Consider the following 23,176-nt stretch of genomic DNA (forward strand, 5'->3'; position numbering starts at 1 on the left):
CGGATGAAAGCTTCAACGGATGCTCAGTCTCATAGCAGTTGATAGTGACAGTTAACAAAGCTGACAGAGGCACATGGATTGACAGAGATGTGGTAGCCTATTTCAGGAACAGCAGAAAAAGCAGCCGTTTTTAGTCTGGTTCAAAATGGAAAGTCAACAGATAATTCCATATTACACTGGATAAAAATGGAATAGAAACAAGTGGAGAACTATTTTCTTATTGTACTTTATCTTTGTCTTCACTTGTAAACTTGGTGATATATAAACCAAGTAGTAGCTAGTAATTAGATGTGACTTTTCCCTGAACTGTTTAGAAATATCAAGAGAGAAAATCATCTAGTTTGTACTAGGAAGCAGCTGTGATTTAATTTTGAATCACAGATTTTCTGAAATAACACATCTCTGGTGGAACAACAAATCCACCAGAAAAGTTTTTAAGTTCTTTGTGTTCATTACATTTGTGTTTGAATATATATATGTCTGCATCAGCTCCAAGCAATTCACACACATTTGATCACTCAAACACTTAGCCTTACAAACTGCTCAAAACTTGAAAAAGTTTTGAGATTTACATTCAACCCCCCTTCTGTAAATCTCATTGTTAGTCCACTGGGAATAACATGGTATAATTAATATATATGATTTTGTTTTTGTTGATTGAATTATATTTTGATTATAATTTTGTGTTAGTTTGGATCAATTGTATATTTATTTTTTAACTTGGATGACTTATATATATATATATATATATTTATCATAGTTCAATGATATAATTTTTAGACGTATAAGTATTATTTATTATTTTGTCTTAATCCGAGTCACATTATATCAAACTAAATTCAACTAATTATATTTAGTTTGCTTAAATTGATTTTAGTCTGAAATATCAATAAGAATAATATAAAACTAAATATGAATTAGAATTTAGAATTGGTGGAAATAGTTGTGTTTAATATCAATTAATAATGATATAGAGTTGAATATGAAATAGAATTTAAATTGGTGGAGAAAATTGACTCCAATATCAATTAGAATTGGAATTAACGGATCGATCAACGAACCAATTAGAATTAAAATAATAATTAAGGGTAAATAAGTAACTTCAGTAAGTACCAACCGACCGATTACCAAACTTTTAATATATCGTTTATTATAATATAGTATAAATACATAGATTATAGTTTAATTTATTATTGGTACTATAATACATGATCAAAATTATGAGATGAGCTCTGCGTTTTTCTTTTTTCACAATTCTATAGTGTAGTGCGCGAAAATGTAAAAAATGAATAATAAATACTCCCTCGGATGACAAATTAATCCGACCCGACGAATATCCGATCCGAAACCCGAAGTTTTGGATATACCGAACCCGAAACTTTGGATTTGGATTTGGATTTCAACTATACCGAACCGATACCCGATCTGAAATCCGAAATCCAATCTAAACCCGATCCGAACCCGAAACCCGACACATTTATTATAAATTATATGTAATATTTTAGATGTGATACATATAATTTACATAGTTTTCTTGTATTATTTAAGTATTAGTAGATTATTATCAAGATTGCCAAAACTTATTTAGTGAATTATAACTTTTTATTTAATTATCAATTTTTATTATGTAATATGTACTTTGTATATATTTATAAAAATAATAATTTGTGATGAAATACTAAATATTATGTTATCAACATGTCTTAGATATTATTAACCATGTCAACCCGTGCAATATAATGTGTTTAATTACTTATTAGTTAATATATTTTAATTTTAGCTATTATATAATGTGATTTATAGTGTTTGTATGTATAAATAATATTAAACTTACCTACATTATTTGAAATTTTGGATACCCAAAAAATGTCCGATCCGATCTGAAACCCGACGGATTTGGATTTGGATAACCCGAAAATATTTGGATTTGGATTTGGATTTGGATTTTACAATACCCGATCCGAACCGACCGGTTGCCATCCCTAGTACTCCCTCCGTCCCATATTGAATGAACCACTTTGACTTGCACGATTTTTAAGAAACTAATATAGACTTAAATCTTAACCACATAATAAAAAAGAGGTAATGTGGTTATAAAGTAAGTGTATTATATGAATGTGTGGTTGAAATAATTTAAATAGATACTAAAAATGGTAAGTTCATTTTTTTGGAACATCCAAAAAATGAAAGTGGTTTATATAAAATGGAACGGAGGGAGTATCACTTTTCACATTAAAAATGCATAGTTTGTGTCATTTTTATCGGATAGAATTGTATTTTGTTTCCCTCAATTTTGTCCGAAATGCAACATTGTATATCTATATCATAAATTGCAGTTTGCATCCTTTTTTTTGAAACCCTATACAAATAACACCTATTTTACCTAATTTCGTTTATAAGACATGGGCAAATTAGGAATTTTAGCTTAAAAATTAATTAACATATATTTTAAATGTTTCAAATTATATTAAAAATTGAATTTTATATATATTTCATATTTTTTGAATTTTCGAGTCATACTACTAATTTGAATTTTCATTTTATTTTACGGTGTTAATTCCAAAAGTTTAAAATTCCACAAAAATTAATTTTTTTAAATATATACTTAAATATTATTTTTAGTCGTATAATATATTTTAGTAATAAATTTGTTGCATCACCTTTTTTAATTATTTGACGTTATTACTATTTTAGTTTGTATTTAAAGAAATAATTCATTAAAATAAATAATTTTACTTTTTTCGAATTATAGTTAAAAATTTAATTGTATTTTATATCAAAATTTCTATTTTACACCTCATTATTTTAGTTATGACTATCGAGGGTTACATGTTGCATACGAATTGAAATAAAACCCATGGCGGTTTATCCCTCATTAATTTGGGCCAAAATCAATTCTCTCTTTTTATTGAGATAAAACCCATGGGGGTTTACTTGTTGATTTTGTACAATTTGTTGCTTTTTTACGGGCATATCGTACTGAAACGAGAAAGACCCGAACAAAATTTTATATTCTTTAATACTTCTCTTTAATCCTACTATATTTTTCGCTATGATTGACAATGACAAATATAACCAATACTAATATCAATATCAACAACAAATTATTAAATTAAATAAATTGGGTAAAAGAACTCGAATCCGAGTTACTTCCTAAACCGAGCTCTAATATCATATTAAGTAAACAATTGCACTAAAATCTTAAGATATTAAAAGAACGCCCAAACACGATCTTCTACTCAATAATACGTAAAAGATGCGTTACATAAGCTGAACATGTTCTAAAAAAACTCCGAACATTTGAAAAAAAAAGAAGAAAAATGATTTTGAGACTGTATTAAAGCATGTATAAGTGCAGTGTCAAAAAGCGTTGCAAGTGTTTTAAAAACGGATTATTGTGGGCTGAACTGTATTGAAAAAATTATAATTCTGGTCCTTGAAAGGATGACAAGGTGTGTGCCCAAATTTTTTTAAAAATAAATTGAACAAGACACATGAAGACTATTTTCTCAAAATCCAGTATTTTTGGCCTATGAAGTCCGTCGCTGTGATGGTCTTATTATTATTAATTTAGCTAGTCTCACTCTCCCCAAATATTAGAGAAGTTACGATGATTAATACATGTGATTTTAGTACTCTACAGCGGTCAGCGGATAGAGCTGAGATTGAGGTGGATAAATATATTTATGAAGCGAGAAAGAGCAACTACAAGTTCTATTACAGGCAGGTAAACTATTCAGATACCTGAACAGAAAACACTTTAATTCATACACTCTATACAAGTATCTACAGCTTTGATATTACGTAAATACAAGTACATTATTTCAATACAGAAGTGATCGAGTCTGAGAAGGAAAAAGGTTACAACTATAGACTAATTTACCCCTCGACTTTTGATCGCCAACCCTGTATCACATCCTCAGTTAAAGCCCGCGTGTTGATGAACGAGTCCTTGGAGAAAATAGCCTGAGTACCCAAAAGTGGTCAGGTTTTAAGGAATTTAAACTATGAACACAACAAACAATTTTTTTTGTGACAAGAACACAACATAGATTTAGAATAGTTGTGCAACAATGCATTATTGATTAGTGATAAGTAAACCTTCTCCTAATGAGAGAGATTTCAATCTTTTATAATATTCATACCCACGTTAAAAATTAGAACATCTTCTTTAAGTGCAGAAAATGCTAAAAGAATACCTTCATATAGGACTTCACATCTGGAAGTGAATCTGGTACGGACCATTTCTTATAATGCCCCAAAGCAATCTCCAGGTGGTAGAGCTTTGGTCCAAGGGCCAAATCAGCAGCTGACACCTCTTTTCCATTAATAAACGGACCCTTCAAGCAAGAACAGAAATTCTATTTATTAATACACCGTGACAGATTTTTTCTTCACGAGAAATATAGAGTAAGTTATTCTTTATTATATGTTTTTGGTAAGGGTCATGTATCACATTAGTGACTTCAATGACAACATGTGACAACTGACAAAAGAAGCTCGAGAAGCTACATATAGATCTTAAATTTATCATCAGTCATGTCTATTAGAGACTTGAAATTGCATAAAGACTTCCTAGTAACCAAAGTTCAACTATAAAATATTATAACATATGAAATAAAATAAGAAATTATAGAGAACACAGCTCACATTTTCTTTTAAATAATCACTGAAAACACTCAGCTCACTTAATAATGCTTGCTCTGTTCCATCAGCCGGATCTTTGCTTTTCAAGAAACCAACAAATGTGGGGAAGATCTTTGAGCCCCTACAAGAATACATCAAGACATCTTACGCAACATCAGTTAAGGACTTTTTAATTAATTTGAATCTACAAGTAGTAGCACACATATAGGAAGGAATTGTAGGTTTGTTTCCTTTTTTTCTGCTAAGTGGAATTGTGGGGTTACTTTTGATGACTGGCAGGAAAATAAGTGTTAAAGATCATATATATGCCGCCAAATTAACTAATCATTTTCTATGTTTGTTTTCTTACATCTTATTTTATTTGGGGGGGAGGGGGTGAATGTTTGGCACAAATTTGTTATGAGATATGTGAAACAAGTCTCTGGTATATTCAAACCAAGATCTACAAAATACTGAACTTGAGTTTAAAATCCCAAAAGTCATGTGCCACTGCTCAACATGACTTGACCATTCAAGATTGTTGGTATTTATCAGCAGTTGAAGCCTGGCTATACTCAAGGCTCAGTTCGGAGGACTGGAATAAATTAAAAAGAGGAAGAGAAACAAAAAAAAAGGGATAGGAAATAAAAAGATTTTCTTCTCTCTGCATGTACAATATCATGGAAAAAATGTTACCTATACTCGAGTGATGCATTTAGATACATTTACAAGCCTATATAACACGACTTGCAACATTACTTAATACTTAATAGTCGTGAGGGTTTTAAAACTGAGAAGCAACAGGCGAGAAAGCCATCAGGGGAGAAGAAGCTGAAAAAGAAGAAGGAAAAGAGGACAATTAGTTAAGTACTTAAGTATGCCTCGTTGAAGAAGAGCTAAGCTAAATAAGGAAGGGGACCAACCTTGACTCAACTCACCTAAGAGACTTCGGGAATCCTACCTACGGAGATTTGGAAAAATGCGAATTGCGAACTACAGGAAGCTACAAGGAAAGCTTTCGTGAGACGTCCATGAAAAAAAAACATTGGGAGACTCAGACATCTTAATATGTACTTGAGAGTTGAGAAGTATGGTATATCCACAAATCATCATGAGTTTATGACCAACAAATTTTTAGCTTTGTTTTTTAATGTGTATGATGTGATCCGAAACAATCCGACACCTTCGTCCTCCAAACACATAAACAAACTGCAACATAATTAACTTATGCCATGACATACCTATCATAAACCAAAAGTCACCCATACACACTACTGGAGTCAGACCACTGCACGCTAACATGCTCTAGCTATGGCTGATATAAAAGATTTAACAGTTTAAATAGTGCCAAATGCATCAAACTGAATAAAAATTTATCATATGGAGTTTAGTGAATATATCAACCGTATAATTTGCACACATATCCTTCAGCATGTATACCATAGTCAAACTGCGGCAAATATGACCGAGTATGGAAAGCACAGAGCACTCAGCAAAACAACCAAAAGTAATAATGCAAATGCATCATAAAATGTATAAGAGAGAAAACTATCATACACAGAGGCCTTCTCTGGCGGAGTTGCCAAAGGTGGAACCGGAAACTTCTCTTCCAATGATTGCGTGATAACATCAGAATCTGCAACCCACTTCTCATCAAACTTTATCAAAGGCACTTTCCCTTCAGGACTTATTTTCAAGAACCTGTACATATTTGATACACACACATAAGAACATAAACAACCAAAAAAAGGTCCTCTATAAGCTTCTAAACGTAATAGCGACGACATTACCACTCAGGCTTAGCTTGCAAGTCAATAAACTTCATTTCATAAGGAAGATGCTTTTCCTCTAGTGTCAACAAAACTCTCTGCGTAAAGGGGCCTAAAAACATAGATAGTTAAACCTCTATAATAATCCAGGGACCGGTGAATTTCATTAACTTCTCAATATTAATAATGTATCGAGCCTAAAAAGTACCTTATCTCTATTAACTTGGTACCGAAAAAATCATACTAAAAATATTAATCTGTCGTGAGGTATTAATTTTTTGATTTTCAACATATTGAGGTCCTACAGCATGTAATACAACATTTTCAATGAACACATTTTATGAGTAATGAAACACAGAAAAAAGGGTAGAAAACTTAAACGTACAGTCGCCGAGCTTGTTGGGAATGGTGTAAGAAGCCTTAACACAGACTTCAAAAGGGGTAGTAGCCATAGATACAGTGAAATTTCTGAATCTTGGTTTCAAATGAGGTTGAGTTTTGGTAAGATTGGTAAGAATGCGAGGCTTTTTGAAGTTGCAGGCTAGGTGTTTGATGGTTGTTGTCAAAGAAACCGAAGGATGAAAATTAATTGTGGACATGTTGGTTCTGACGCCGACTAGGAGATGAGGTTGCGTTGGTGTAGTAACGGGAGCCAAATGTAAAATGTAGTTACGGGTCCCCGCCGCAAATCAGTTTTTTCTTTTCAATTTTTCATGGTCTTGGTTTTTACTTTTTCGTATGAATTGTTTTTTCAAGCATTTTTTTAATTTTTATTTTTAAATTTTGTGTTCAACAACAATATTAAGAAATTTATTAGATGGGAGGGAGTAAAAAATTATTAATTCAAAATAAATTTTAGGAAACAATAGTCTTCAATATTTTATTTTAAATTGATACAATTTAATCTTTTTAAAGTAACATGGTTCGGAACCTCTTTAAAGTAACCGGGTTCGGACCCTAGAAAAAATATTAGGGAGTAAAAAATTTACTGCGTCCAAACAAACCAAACCAAATCAAATGTACACGGTATATACCGCTTAAAGGAGAATAAGATGTACGCAGATCATGCCCTTACCCCAAAAAGTAGGGAGATTGTTTCCATAAAGACCCACGGCTTAGTTCAATAAATATAAAATCTGACACATATATATGTGCGAGAACTAAAAAATAATTGATAGTACTAATACAACAAACATAAATTGTAAAGTGTTTTAAACAATACATGAGCTCAGAGTTGCATTCATATGAGACATACCCACAAAGCGAAAACAGTAAATATGTATATGCATCGAAATATATAGAAAATCACAGAAGCACAAAAACCCTACAACATCAGAACAATAAGAAATATTCTACAACTAAAGCCAATGCAAATCACTAGAAACAGCCTCAATTACTCGAATTCGGCGTGTCCAAGCAACCCTATCTAAAGTCATGTCACCTGTGAGATTTAAAACCTTCATATCCAAACTTAATTGATCAGCCCAAGTTCTACGTGGTCTACCTCTTTTTCTCTTTCCCCGTACTGATAAGCTTTCAACATTCCTAACTGTAGCTGATGCACGCCGTCTCCTTACATGTTCATACCAACGTAAGCGACCCTCTCGTATCTCGTAAATGTTCGTGCGTTAAGGCTATTTACATCGTTCCCAACAAGCTCGATGACTGTAAGTTTAAGTTTTTTTTACCCTTTTTTGTGTTTCATTACTCATAAAATATTTTAATTTAAAATGTTGTATTACATGTGTCCATTATGCTGAAATCACAAAAAAATTATTCTAGCGAAAATATTATCTTATTAATTATTAATAATCAAGATTCAACTGTATTAGTTGGACCGAAACTAGGCGAAGGTAAGCATCTTTTGTTTTTTAAATGCATATCAAATCACATAACTAGATTAGAACAAAGAATTCGGTCGGCATACCTAGTTGGATAGAAAGATAATTTGAACCAACAACACAAATAGCGGCTAGATTTACAAAGTGTGGCTAGATTTCAATAATTTGAAACCAGGTGAAGGTTATAAAGGGCTTAATAATTAAGTTGTAAACCTTTTTCATTATTTTAATATATATTCTGACACTTAACAACCTAAATATTAAGTTGTAAGACTATCCAACTTAACTATTAAGTTGTAAAATTAATTTAATATAAAATATTCTTTATCTAAACAACCTAAATATTAATTTGTATAATATTAAATTTAATTGACGTGAAATATTATTATGTGTACGTTTTTATTAAATTTTTCTATAAGATTCAATTTATTTGTACGTTTAACATCGATTATGATCAATTAATGAAGTGTTCGTGAGAGTTTATCACAAATATAGCGCTATATATAGTTATATTTCGTGAAGGCATATACCAATACTCTATTATAAGAAATAAGTGAAGTGAAGCAAGGAGCAATGATAAATAATTCAAGTAAGGGGTTAGGAGCAAGCAACTTGATTCATCTTCTTCGAACAAAAATGTTAGTTTTAAATAAACCTAGCAAAATGGGTCTGGATCCGAAGAACTGAACCAAACTTCATGGAATCGAGATCTGATCCGATATCCGAATCACTGATCCGATAATTTTCTGAAACACAATTTAAACCGATCCAAAAATTACCCGAACCGAAAATTTAACCGAAAATGATCCGAAATACTATATCCGATTATAACTTGGACCCGATCATAACCAAAAAATATATTATCTGAACCGGATATGAATCAAATATGAGCACTGGCTCCAACAAGACAAGGAACAAGTATTACTTGCGCCTAGAGGGATTGAAAAGTGTATTTGCCTTATATTTTGTACCTATTTGCGCCTACAAGGCACCAAGGAGGGTTACTTGCGCCTCTAAGGAACCAAAAAGGTGACTTGCCTTAGTTTTTAAGGCTACTTGCGCCTCCGAGGGATAAGAAATAGCACACTTGCGCCTAGAGTGAACCAATGGGGTTAGTTTTTGAGCTCGTTTCTTCTCTGTTACTCCTACTAGGTTAAGACCACTTCTGGTATTTAGTTTTTGAGCCATACTATGAGGTAGTTTATCCTACTAGGTAAGAGATTAGCCTTAGTGACTTCTACTATAAGGTAATAATCATTTTACTTAGTTTCTGTAGAGCATTTCAACCCTTTAAATGTCCCGTCTTCATGTCTTCTCTCCGAGTCTTCATATAAACCATATAACCTTTATATTCAGATACTAATCCTCACTTAACAATCCTTACAATGATAGTACTTAGTTTACCTTCACGGATCACTGAGGCCTAGTGCAATGGTCAGGTTCACAGGCGATAAATTCCGCTCTCAAACCTTCGTACTATAATCTTTTCATAACATTGTTAAGTCTTCCACAATATACAATCAACTTCACATAGAATCCTTTAGATCTTCACACTAATCCTAATAAATATTTTGAGTGACTTCAACCTTATTCCTCCAATGCCTGAACATATTAATGAACTTCATACGGACTTCTGTTGACGTCTTTTTCACTGCAGCTACCAAGATCATTATGTATATACCCAATAATCAATTTGTACTGATTCTAGTGGAACATAGATTATTTGCAAGTTCTTTGTTCTATGTTGAGTTATCCAAACTAGCATTGTTGAGTTATACATACAGTTTCAATCTTGCTCAACAAAACTGATTCTGTTGGATCATAGTGAGCAATGCCGGTTTAATCTCAAAGTTTGTTGCTTCAATAGTTGGCATAGCAAGGCCAGTAGGCACACCACTCATAGAGGGTTGTGAATAGTTCTTCAAAGATTTAATAGGAACTACTTCCATTTGGATATTCAAATCACCAATATTTTGCTGCCTTTCTTTTATTACTCGATGTATGTGTTGCTGATAAGTAATCCCAATATCTGGACTAAGAGGAGTTATTTCCGCTTCTTTTGTAGACCTGGGCATCAACAGCTAAAACAAGGGAAAACAGTGAAATATGCCTCAATTTAAAGTAAAATCCCAATGAGAAAATGAAATAATCTAAAACAATTAAACTAAAATATATAGAAACTATGTGTCTCCCTAGCAACGGCGCAAAAAACTTGATTGGCCGGGAAAGATGCACAATTGTGCTACTTAACAATTCAGTTATTGTGTGACTTAAAAAGTCAGTTGGAAGAAAAATTGACGGCGTAATAGATGTGCAACAAAATCTTATCTTGACGTAGGCGTGCAACAAAATTTTGAGAATATCTTAAGTATGTACATCTACTAGCCTATGACCCGTGCGATGCACGAATTGTTTTTAACACTTAAATGATTTTTAATAATATACTTTATCTTAAAAATATTTATATTTTAATATATATTTTCAATAGTTGGAAAATAAATTAAAGAAAATAATAAGTTATAATAATAAATATTTTGTGATAATTTGAGACTTGACTGCAAATATATAATATAATATAATATGTTGTTCACGGGACTCGATCCCTGAACCTGTAGAAATTGTTAAAATAAGATTATATTTTAAGTATAATAATTTGTTGACGTGGTTTAAATCCTGAATCCATGAGAGCAGTCTAAATATTAATATAATATTATTTTATTATTGCATCCAACAGTTTCCATATATCTAACTTTAGATCTGACGGTTGTTATTTGTCGTACCAATTAACTGTACCGAATAACAGACCAACAACTACCAAATAGATGGTGTTCTGCTTATAATAGTATAATATAGATATGATATTGATAATATAACATGCATGGACATTTGATTGATAATTTGGGAGTATTTAATTGGTAAATCTAAATTTCAATATTTCATGTAAAAAAACTTGCAACCTAAAAGTTTGGTTGCATATATGCTTGTATGTATATGCATGTGTGTCTGTGATGTATGGTTTGACTCAATTTTTTTCTTTACAAGTAGCTTCTTTCTCTTAGTTTAGGTTAACATCCTCTCCAAAACATGGTGATTTATATTAAGAAGCACCTTAATATATTTTCATCACCTAACTTATATCATGTTTTCTTTCTTCCACAAATTTTACTTTGTAACCCATTATGGGCTATTAACACTTACCAACAAAGTGGTTTTTTTATGCTCTCACCCGTAACCATTATGCTATAGGAAAGAAGCAAGTTTGTAAGTTTTTTAAAAAAATGGGGAGAAAGAAGCTATGCAACGTTAATGAGGGAGAAATGAGCTTTGAAAGTAAACTTTGTATTATTAAAATTTTAAAGAGATATAGGGTAAATTTTTGAAATAAAGAAGACATAATATGGGTAACTAAGGTGATTAAATGTATTGAGGTGCTTGTGGATTTAAATTACCATATCTGAGGGACGATGAAATTAAAAATATTTATTTTATCATTTATGAGAAGCTTTTGTTGAATGATTAACAATCTTGTTTAATTCATTTGCACCTTTATAATTACCTATTGGTCATAAGAATTATGCAAATATTTAAATTTTACAAAAAAAATGATAAGTTTCATTGTAATTTGTATATTCAAAATTATGATAACTGAATCACATAGACAACATTCTTAATATTTGTTAACTAGAAAATATTTTTGATTTAGTTAGGTTTAAAGTTTGTACTGATAATAATAATATGATATGTGTACTACGTGAAAACTAGCATGAAAACCCGTGCGAGACAAGTACATCTTCTAGTATAGCTGTTAAGACCTGACGATAGTTTGATGTCTGTGCAGCCAGTGTAGTCATGCCATGCTCCACTGAGCAGTAGGTGTTCATCAACTATAAATTGCATGAATTAGAGTAGTCATGCCACGCTCTACTGAGCAGCGGGCATGCATCAACTATAAATTGCATAAATAAGCGTCCACAGAGTAATTGTCCGTATACTTACCGTATTCTTTTCACATTCATAATTGTCCACATTAGTGTACAGGTGTACATAATTTGCAGGCCACATAATAAGAGGTTCTTATTAGGGAGCAAAATAGTATAAACAATCGACCCTAGTATATCAAACTATGGCTTTAATTTGGATGATGATGAATTTATGATCAATAGAGTATTGATCTTGATATTTTTGGGAAAATCTGGAATAACACCGAAGTTATACATGTCAATTGTGACTTAAAAAACAATTATAATTTTACAAAAAAAGAAGAAGATACTTGCGATTACACACCATGCGTAGAAGCCAGCATCTTTTGTAAAATTACTGCTAATTATATTACTATTATCTTTAACATGTTGACAATCCAAGCATTATGCTCTAAAATAGATTGATTCCATGCCTCCTGCTCCTTGACAGAAATAGCGTCACTACAACCTTGATCGCCCCTGACCGATTACACACACAAACACTAATAAGTAATAATACACAAACAAATTGGGATATAAGCATGCTAAGCATATTTCGTCAACTCAAACAAAGCTAAAGCAATTTTTGCATGTCCTTGATGAGCAATAACATGACAATTAGACCTGGCCACTTGTGCGGGCTGGGCGGTCCGGGCCGGGCCGCACACGGGTTGGGCACTCGTAACCTTAACACTGAACCGGACCGTTGAATTACGAATCGGGCTCGGGCCGGGTTTGAACCGGAAAATAATAGCTCGTAACCGGCACGCGAATAATCACGGTTACGAGTTGACCGGGCCGTGCACGAGCTGTGCGGGCCGAATTGTGCAAAGCAGCATGAGGCTCCTAATTCCTAAATACTAAATACTAATATATATATATATGTGAAAACCGTACAGTGTAGGGGATAGTGGTAGGTAGTATATTAATAATAATTTTATGCTTCTAGTAGTATATGGTGGAACTTCCAGGGGTTGGTGCACGCGAACCCGCGGGCTGTGCGGGCTGTGCGTGCTGCGTGGCTCGTGCGGCTCGTTGGTTCGTGCGGGCCGGGCCGGTCCGGATTCCATAATTCCATATTCGTATTCGTTCCGTTGATTTAGGCGAATTGTGCGGGTTTGAACTGACCCGGTTCGGGCCGAATAAATCCGGTTTTCCGTACTAGCCGGTCCCGAGCGGGCGGTTCAAACCCGCCCAGGTGGCCAGCTCTAATGACAATCAATCAATCCATTCCATGTGGGAAATTTCCCTTTTTAATACGAGGAATGCTTTAACAATTATTGCATATCCTTGATGAGAAATATCATCACAATCAATCAATCCATTTCATGTGGGTAATTTCCCGTTTTTCATACGAGGAATGCCTTATAACAATCCCCTATCTTCCCGTTCAGTATCTTATCTCCTTCGAACTTGAATGTAATTAAAACATGTAATAATATAGCAAAAGAATAACGCTTAACGACTTAAAAAACATAGATACAGGACCAAAAAAAAATTAAAAAGGTTTTATAATGCGAAAAATGAAGGTTTGGCGGGGAGAACAATCTTCATGAGGTTAGATGGTCAATGCTCGTACAATAAATAATGATCGGTTATCATAATTTTCGCATCAATGTTTACCCTAAGAAATATTGAACAATGAAATTTAACTTTTATCCTCCAAAAATCTCAAGAAGAAGATAAGATCTAGTTCGAAATTGTACCCTAAGAAAAATTTGAAACAACATATAAAAATTATAAGTTAAGGAGATAGAGTCAAATATTTATTGCAAAGACAAGCACATGTTGTTGGTATACTTTGGGTACGTCCAAAGGTTATTGGTGGCTAAAACTGGAATCATAATAAATATGGATACAGACATACACTCCTGATCGAGTTTAAAGAAATTAAATTCGATGTCGATTCATGCATTTATGTGCAACTGGTTTTCAGATTTTGTTCAAGCTAGAAGATGAAAGTTTGTTGTGTATCATGGTAGAGATATATAAAAGCGTAACATGTATGTATGTATGTATCACTTTATTTTGTATATTAAAGAGGGGAGTTAATTAGAGGCTGCTGGCATGAGCAAAATAACTCATGAAAGGACATATAAACGTATTACGTAGATAATTGATAACTGAAAGCAAACTGACATTGGATAAATAGCTTTTCCTTTGCTAAACAATTTCAAACCACTTACCCTCTGGCTGGTACTATAAGATCTTTTCAAGAGTGTTACTGTAGTTTTACTTTGCCGGCCAAGATTTTTCTGGTACTTTCTCAGATGTTTGTATCACTTAATGTGACATGTTACCTGTATTATTAGCCAATAACGATGTTTGTTCCGCCCAATCCTCACCCCCGTTCCTTTTTGGATTCATGGCATTTTGCTGCAGAACACATGAAGTGATTAGATATTGTAGGAACACCAAATCATAACCTTGTAAAAAATTGTATTAATGTGTGTATTTCAAAAATTCTACTTGGGTACGTAAACGTAAAAGTCATCAGTTGTAGATGGGGGAGAAAATACCAAAAGTCTAATGTAAAAAAAATGTTCACTTTTCTTAGTATCAAAATTTTACATAACATTAGCCAGAAGTTCATAAGGAATGGAACCAAAATGATCAAAAAAAAAGAGGGCATCATACATTATACTATAATCCTATTACCCAGAATAATTCATTTAATCCAACTCTAAAAATAAAAGAGAAAAAGGGAAAAAAAATATGTAGCACACTGACCGACTACATGCAGTGAGTAAAGACCTTAAAGACTCCAGTTCTACTTTCACGCGGAGCAAACATAAAACTGATGCAGAACTTTGGCCTTTTAGTAAATATAAATTGAGCAACTAACTTGCCATCAGCTCGGTTAATGGTGTCTCATTTTTCGAGAGCTGCTTGACAATTCTAGACCCATCTATAATCAGTCTGGATAAAACAAAGAACTCAACATATCAAAGAGATGAGTACAATTTAGCATTGCGCATCTTGAGTCTTGACCCCTCCATATGAGTTAATTTTAATAAATTACATAAAAATATCTTTACTTAGCTTAATATAAACTTTTAAATGATTATAGATAAGGATGGCACGGAAACTCATGCCACAAACCTAAACCACTAATTCAATGATAACTAACCTGGTGTTTATAATTTCTATTATAGTTATTGCACAACTACGATAGTTAATTTAATCAAAATTGTAAAATATAATGAAAAATTGCCGCAATATAATACTGAATCCCACATACCTCAAAACCCCCACAAGAATTCTACACAATAATAAAAAATCACAGAGAGTTGAGAAGTGTTAAAATAGATGTCCATATAGATGAACCTGCCATAGTATTTTCCAGGCAAGCTTTAGATTCATAGTTTTGACTCTATATTTGATTCATAAATTAATTCACATCAACAATATATAATAATGTATGAAAGTATTATATATTACCTATGTTTGCAGATTAGCATTTAAATTATATATGTTATTTTAAAATAAATTTAAATCAATAGATAACAACTTGACATTAAAATTTGCGGGCGTCAATTCTAAGTGGTGGAAATATAAGTTGCTCTACCTTCAGATAAAGAGGTGCGAAAAGATTTATTCTTCAATTAATCCAGTCAGTATTCCCTAATAATTCTCCCACCGCAGAAGAAGCACATGTAAAGTTAAGGATTTTTTAATAAAACCACCCTTTAAAGGGATGAAGACATATGAGTAATTTCAATTGTCAGTGGTGATTCACAAAATGTAAGACTGGGTTAGCAGACAAATAGACATTTAGAAACCAAATCTATAGGCTTTTACAGATAGAAGTTTGAATATACAGATTCCAAAACATAAAACCTTTTAAAAACTGGAGCCCTGCCTACTTGAAATGGTAACCAATTTGTACAAATAAGATCCCTCCTGTAGAGCCCATATTCGACTATAGAAATACCATCGGCAAGTTGTACCTACCATAAAATTATTGAGACAGATAAAGACACGAAATTTTAACACAACTCATAATTTAATTTGGAATGTGATCACATTTTAGTTTTTTGGATAAAACCTTGAAACGTCTTCAAGGACAAATGCAACTTACAAGCAGAACCTAATACGTACATACAAAAATTTGATCAGTGGAGGCTATCTTGTGTTAAGTTTTTATGTGGAATTCAATCAAATGTAGTACCTGCATCAGGGGGTCGGTGTCCTCAGCAACATTACCTGTAGAAATAAGTAACCGAAAAAAGAAATTTATAAGAACAGCCAGGCATGACCAGGTTCGTGCATATAATATGTTTCAATGGGCGGGTTTACATTTTGTTGGGGAGAATTGAAGCCTTGGCATTGATAATCTATGTGGATCCAAAACATTTTCGGTTACCACGCCGTTGGTGTGCCTCTCTTCCTCAAAAGCCCTTCCCCTAGTTTTAGACACAATAGTATCTGAAACTTGCCGCCAACTCATATTGATTGTACGAGGTAAAAAAATAAGTTTCAACGCACTGAGTTGGGTTCATTGATCATTAGCAACATAATTTTCCAATGTATATATAATAATATCAAGCTGCAAGCTATCAATCAACGTCACACAATTTATCAAATTAGCATGCATAGTGACTTTACTGTAGAATGTAACTTTTTTACGATAACTTTCTTTTTGGACTGTGGGTATTAACTCTCTGACTTGGTAATCATCGTCTTTCCAAAACTTCTTCAGTCACAACAATTCGAGGATGCCCTTTTTCTTGTCGGTTGCACCACATCTTTACCTATCAAGCACAAATATAAACCGTTAAAATAATCTGTGCATCTAATTTCATGTAAACAAAGAGAACGAAGTTTTGTAATGTATGCAAATATAATTATTTATGTGCATATCTTTAAATTTATAATGACAGTAGATACATCAAAGTATTACAGACTAAGGAGAGCACAATAAATTTTTAAATATATCTCACCATTTTGCAGTAAATACCCATTTTCTAGTTTTGATTGTGGTGTTTCTAGGTTGGGTTTAATGAAAAATCGTGTTTGATAGTAGTATAACTGTCCGTTTTCTCTTATTGCTGTTGTGTGAACTGGTATAGAGGACAGTACACATATACTTGGGAAATTGCGAGTCTAGTCATGATTTGCTTAATTATCTTGTCACTCTGTACCGCCTAAGGTCCATAGGTTCTTATTGTGCCATACTTTTAGTCAATATATAAAAAAACTTGACATAATGCAAACTGCCTTGTCTTGAAATTGGGAATATCTATATGCCCTATCAATCCATACTCCATACTGACTCACCAAATATGATCTTATAGATATAATATTTAAAAAGAATAAAAATAATGAGTGTATATACTCTTGATAAGACATGTATATCCCAATCATAAAATTTAACTTAACAATCTGATTGTCATAGTTTCTTAAATTGGTTCTCAATTTTTACACCAAGTGTCTTATGTGTCTTCCTGCAAGACATCCAACATAGATGATTCTTATGGTATTTCAACATTGTGTGCTGCTACGTTCATCGTCTGGTATAGAGAGCTGGTAGGTCATTCTTTTGTACAAAATAACAGTCCTGTTATTTTCCACCTCATTTTGGTGTGTTGATTAAGAGAAAAAAATAATTCTTAAATGATCTTTCTCTCAGACACCTTATGTTTATTTTTGGATTCATACTATTAATATCAATCCTCTGGTGGATAAGTACAAAATAGTGCAATGTTATTTTGATATACAATTGCTTAAGGATTTTTTTCCAAAAAATACTCAATCAGCGAGGGGGTTTTCTTAGATTTTCTAAAAAAGGACCATAATCTATCACGTCCTTACAGAGCGTGTTTATAGAGAGAGTAGGAAGTTCAAATTAATTTTTTTCTTTTTTTTTGTCGGGGAGGAGGGGGAAGGGTTTTTATGGACTGCAATTGCTCTCATTGGTTGTTATAGTGTTATATAACCATGCATGCTCTATTTGAGTAGCACGAAAAAAACATCTCAATCCTTAACAAATTGATGATTAAATATCTTGTATGATCCTTGAATAATATACTAAGATGATATTTCAAATCTAAGCATGTAAACCTTGTTCTCGTCATGCCTTGTTAGCTTAAAGAAGTTATTTTTGTATAGAGCGGGTTAGGATTTCATAAGAACAATTGAAAAGCTTCTAACTAAGTTATGGAAATTTATGGACGTTTTTATATCCTAAATCAATATGTGCAGGGCACATAAGAACGTAGTTTCATACTTTGGAGGAAGTTTTCTTTCTTTAAAATTTTATTTATTTTCTTATTTTTTGAGGTGTATGTGTATCACCAAATAGTTCTTTTTCCTGCAATTTGCATCAGCGAAAAGAGCACACATGTACATATTCTTAGATTTTTTAAAATCATGATTACCAATGGTAAGATTTTAATATCAATAGCCATTATATTCCAACATATTGTGTGTTGGTTTTAGAATCATTATTCTTATAGGAGGACACATAAGAATAGGCAAATACTTTTACTTAAACGTTTTTAAATTTGAGTCCTGATGACTCAAATTGTATAAATGTACTTGTTTGTAAAGAGTTGATTGTTATTTTTGTTTTTCATTCGTTTCATGAACAATGAGAGTAAACCCGTTAATTTCGTACACGACACAAAAATGACATAAAATTATGGGTTTGGGTTGACCTTTTCGATACCGAGACCTAAAAATTATTTGAATAACATATCAATTCTCTCTTCATATCTCTATTTCTCTCTCACACATACACCTACAAAAGTTGAAACTCACATATTTTCTACTTAATAACGAAAAGAGTATAAATTTAAATCTTTGCTAAGCATCTAGAAACTTAACAAAAAAGCAGGAGCGGCTACATTGTGACAGTAATATTTAGCATTATCTAATCCAGGTGAAATACATGTACACCAGTACATATTTAACTGTGTATATTTTGTAATGCGAGATATGTATAACTAAAATCCTTGTGTAGTATTCAGCGAGTACAGTTGGTTTCATTTTTTTTTATTTTAAAAGATAGTCAAGTACATGAAACTCAAAATAGTTTGGAACTTGATTTTTCATTTATACATATACACGCATTAATTACCATGCTGGCGGCCTTTTCCCCTTATTTTTTCACAATAGTTTAGTACTATCAGATATGCTCTACAAACAAAAAATGCAGTAAAAAATCATTCTTAATTGAAGGTCATTTGACCAAGACAATAGTTTGCTATCAATTAAAGAGTCAAGTTCAAGAGAATTCAGGAAGCCCTACATATAGAAAATCATGCAATCCACAAATATTAAGCAATAATATCACTAAATTAAATGATACAAGAAGAAAAAGAGGTTGAGCTCACCTGGAAAATCGCGGAATTCAATTTCTCAGCCATACATACATAATAAGCATATTCCTCATAGAACCCATCGATTCCCAATTTTTATTTCTCAAACCACAGAAAAATAATGAAGCTATGCTTGATTATTGCAGGGAGTGTGATTGCGAGGATTGTGCAAGCCTGTTAGCATTAAGATTGTGAAGCGTTCGAATGAGAATGGGCATACTTATCTTTCAACATTGAATAATTACAAATCTCGACTACGGAATCTTGACTTTCAAACTCTGGTTATGAAATCACTTGATAATCCATTATAATTAGTTGAATACATACTCACTGATCTTAAGATAGAGTGGTTCCGGAATGTGGCAGGGGTGAAGTCGATGTTTGTTCGCTCCAGGCAGGTCAGGAGACTCACTAGTTCGTAGCACAACTTTAGAAAGGGCAAGTCTGTCTTTTGATACAGAATAAAATGCCTCACATTATTTTGAAAATAAAATGTCTCAGCCTGCGTTATGTTGGGCTATAAATAATATAAATAACTGGCATAAAAACCCGTGCAAGGCACGGGTTGTTTTCTAAAATTTGATCTTATGTTATGAATTAATATCGTCATTTAAATCATTTAGAATTTTATCTGTTATAATTTTAATCTTTTCTTATAATAATTAGAGACACACATGCAGTACACGTGCCCGCACACACGTAAATTCAACTGAATGTATTAAATAATAGTTGGAATTTAATTGAATACATATAATTTAATCTTTCAATATCCTTTTAAAGTTCATCAATATCAAATTAGAGCACAAAGATATGAAAATTTTATTTATTTAATATAGAATGTGTAAAACCGTTGTTAAAATTTTGTTAAATATATATTTCATAATTTTGAACTATCCTTCTAAGGTTCATCAATATTAAATTTGGTTATGCAAAAAGGAAACATTATTAATTTAATATAATTTTATTAATAATACCAATGTAAAATTATTTTATCTATTTGATCTACACAAGTATAACTATTGTTCAACATATGTGTAGAACTTAAGTTATATATTTGTTAAACACTTGTCTTAAATTGTTTAAAAAATAAATTATAAAATGTAATAAATATATTTTCGTTATAAATTATGTGTATTCAATATAATTTTAACTATTTTTTAAATAAACGATGTTGAACCAAAGTTATATATGAGTTGGGAGGTGGATTTACACGTTAACACTGTTTGTACCGAATCTCATCTTGTATATATAATATTGCACATGTGGATGACCTCGGATAAAATCTTGATATTAGACTATTTTCTCATATAATGTATAAGGATATATTTGTAAATATATAAAATATGATCGAATTTACAAATACACCCTTAAAATTTTACATGTAAAATTCTTCGATCTCGGGATTGTCACGTGAGGATGACTCAGACCCATCTTTCTCACGTACATGTGTATGTATGTATGTATATATGTATATATGTATGTATGTATGTATATATGTATGTTTGTTTGTATGTATGTATGTATGTATGTTTGTATATATGTATGTTTCGTAATTTTAAACCTATAAAACTGGATAATGACGATTACTTTATGCTGGATCACATTGTCAAATTTCGAGTATCTTTTAAAAAATAAGTGAAGTACTAATTTTGAATTCGAAATAAGTTGAAGTTTAATGGCTCTTTATACCCGTGAATGTTTATTTATTTTTAAATATTTTTTAAAAATATAATACTATGTATATAAAAAGTTATAATTTTTAATACAAAGTTATTGTATTTTTATCAAATATAAAGAGTTTATGATCAAAAAATTGAACTTTATGTCTCACTAACTTTTAAGAGTAATTAGACATTTTACGAATAACAAAATGTCTCAAAATTTTGAGGTAACAATAAGTCTCGATCTCACGTACTTATATTATATGCATGGTGAAAGACAGAGAGTGGTAAGTTGATTGCTATTGTAACTTGAAAACCTGGGTTCGATTCCCTTTAATAACAAGTTTTATACAATTTATGAAAAGAGAGGTAAATTAGATATTTTAAGTTGAATTTTATGTCTCACTCTCATCAATATTGCCCCATGTTGGGCTATTATTAATATAATAGATAATAGATAATAGATGTAAAATGTAAGGATAATATGTACAATTTAAAAATCTAAATCAAGTTAGATGGACAACCAAAAAGTTAAGTGCGAGGAACATAAATGGTTAATGTTGTCAGCTTATTTGATGATTTTTACATAACCATTGACATGTTCAAAAACCAATTATTTAATTATTATTTTAATAATGATTGGCAATAATTATTTAATGATTGTCACAACTAGGAAGGTAAAACCCCTAAATAAAATTAAATTTACAATCCGAAAATAAATTAAGTTGGCATCACATATGTGTTACAATACTTTAGTTCAAATTTAAGTCATCTTTTCTAAATCTACACCTTAATACTAGCTAATCATTAAAAATATTACATATAATTATAATAATAATTATTTTTATTGAAATATTATTTTTATTGCATGATCATAATATAAGAAACCGCATAATAATAATAATAATAATAATAATAATAAAAAAATTAAAAAAAAATAAAATACAAGCTACAATCTGCACCATACCCAATTTATATATACTCTCCCACACACAACTCCACCTATTTCACTTCATTTTTAATTGAATTTTTTCCGTTAATTGGTGAAATCTTTTTAAAATCTAACTTTACTATTTGTTCTACATCTTCCAACAATCAGTATGAATACCATATTTAATATATTTCGGCGATTAATCACTAATTATGCCAAAAAAAAACTGTTGGTGCATAAAATCGTATTGATTTCAACTTGGTGACTCGAGTAAGCTTAAATACTGATTTGTCGTCAAAATATAGAACGTTAACCGACTAACGAGAAAAGTCAAATTAACGAAGGGGAAAATATATACATGAATACATAATGCACATGGAGGAGAGTGAAATGGATTAAACATGTGGTGTTATTGGTTTGTAGTTTATATTTTAATATTAGTTTATATTTGAGCACTTGCCTCTCTCTCTCTTTATATATATTGTCAAATATAAACCAACCTTATTCTAAAAACTAGAAATCAATGACAACCACTAATTTTATAGCTTGAATTAAATCTCCACCACACAAATTTTATCCAACTCCCTATCTCTCCTCCCTTCAATTCCAATTGCCACACTCCCTGTTACATCTATATGTAAATAATTTTCTATCTATTTTTAATTTAATTTTTTCCATTAATCGACAAACTTTTTTAAAATTCGACTTCACTATAGTTTTCTCTATCTCCCAACAATCAATTTACATACCATATTTACTATATTCCGCGATAAATCACTATTTATACTTAACAGAATCACTAAACCGAAATTACTATAATTTCATAACTTTCTTAATTTTAGTGATTCTCGTAAACATAATTAGTGGTTTATCGCCTTTCTCTTGTACCACACCTTTCTCCTCGTATCCCATCTTTTTCCCTTATCATACACAATTAATCTCCAACTACACATTTTTACCTTTTACACACAAACTACTTGGTTAGTGAATAACATGTGTAATATATTGATTTTTTACCTTTTTCACTGTCCTCCTCTTCCACTTGTTCATTTTTGGTTTCTTGTTTG

The 23,176-nt window shown here is 31.7% G+C and overlaps 2 protein-coding genes across 9 annotated transcripts; both read right to left on the bottom strand.

Moving 5' to 3' along the window:
• Positions 1-3,665: 3,665 nt before the first annotated feature.
• Positions 3,666-7,087, bottom strand: LOC141703090 (glutathione S-transferase DHAR3, chloroplastic). The gene is made up of 6 exons (XM_074506693.1): positions 6,781-7,087; positions 6,417-6,507; positions 6,184-6,327; positions 4,651-4,768; positions 4,200-4,340; positions 3,666-3,966 (listed from the first exon to the last, which is right to left on the bottom strand). Exons 1-6 carry the CDS (start codon positions 6,992-6,994, stop codon positions 3,880-3,882), a joined length of 795 nt encoding a protein of 264 aa, XP_074362794.1. The 5' UTR covers positions 6,995-7,087; the 3' UTR covers positions 3,666-3,879.
• A 5,288-nt stretch (positions 7,088-12,375) lies between these two features.
• Positions 12,376-19,984, bottom strand: LOC141703092 (uncharacterized). Of its 8 annotated transcripts, none has more exons than XR_012567355.1 (6): positions 19,533-19,984; positions 16,495-16,949; positions 16,367-16,401; positions 16,036-16,145; positions 14,496-14,571; positions 12,376-12,675 (listed from the first exon to the last, which is right to left on the bottom strand). XR_012567355.1 is itself a non-coding variant. In XM_074506696.1 (6 exons), the coding sequence occupies exons 3-6, from the start codon at positions 16,643-16,645 to the stop codon at positions 12,608-12,610; spliced, it is 330 nt and encodes a 109-aa protein (XP_074362797.1). In that variant the 5' UTR covers positions 16,646-16,949; positions 19,533-19,691; positions 19,849-19,984; the 3' UTR covers positions 12,376-12,607. The 8 variants fall into 8 exon arrangements, 3 of the variants coding, with proteins under 3 accessions (XP_074362797.1, XP_074362796.1, XP_074362795.1); XR_012567354.1 differs by having other exon boundaries at positions 14,382-14,571; XR_012567357.1 differs by adding an exon at positions 16,244-16,285 and having other exon boundaries at positions 12,376-14,571.
• Between the last annotated feature and the right edge of the window lie 3,192 nt (positions 19,985-23,176).

This window comes from Apium graveolens, unplaced genomic scaffold (assembly GCF_009905375.1).
Source record: "Apium graveolens cultivar Ventura unplaced genomic scaffold, ASM990537v1 ctg6201, whole genome shotgun sequence".
Classification (NCBI taxonomy): Eukaryota; Viridiplantae; Streptophyta; class Magnoliopsida; order Apiales; family Apiaceae; genus Apium; species Apium graveolens.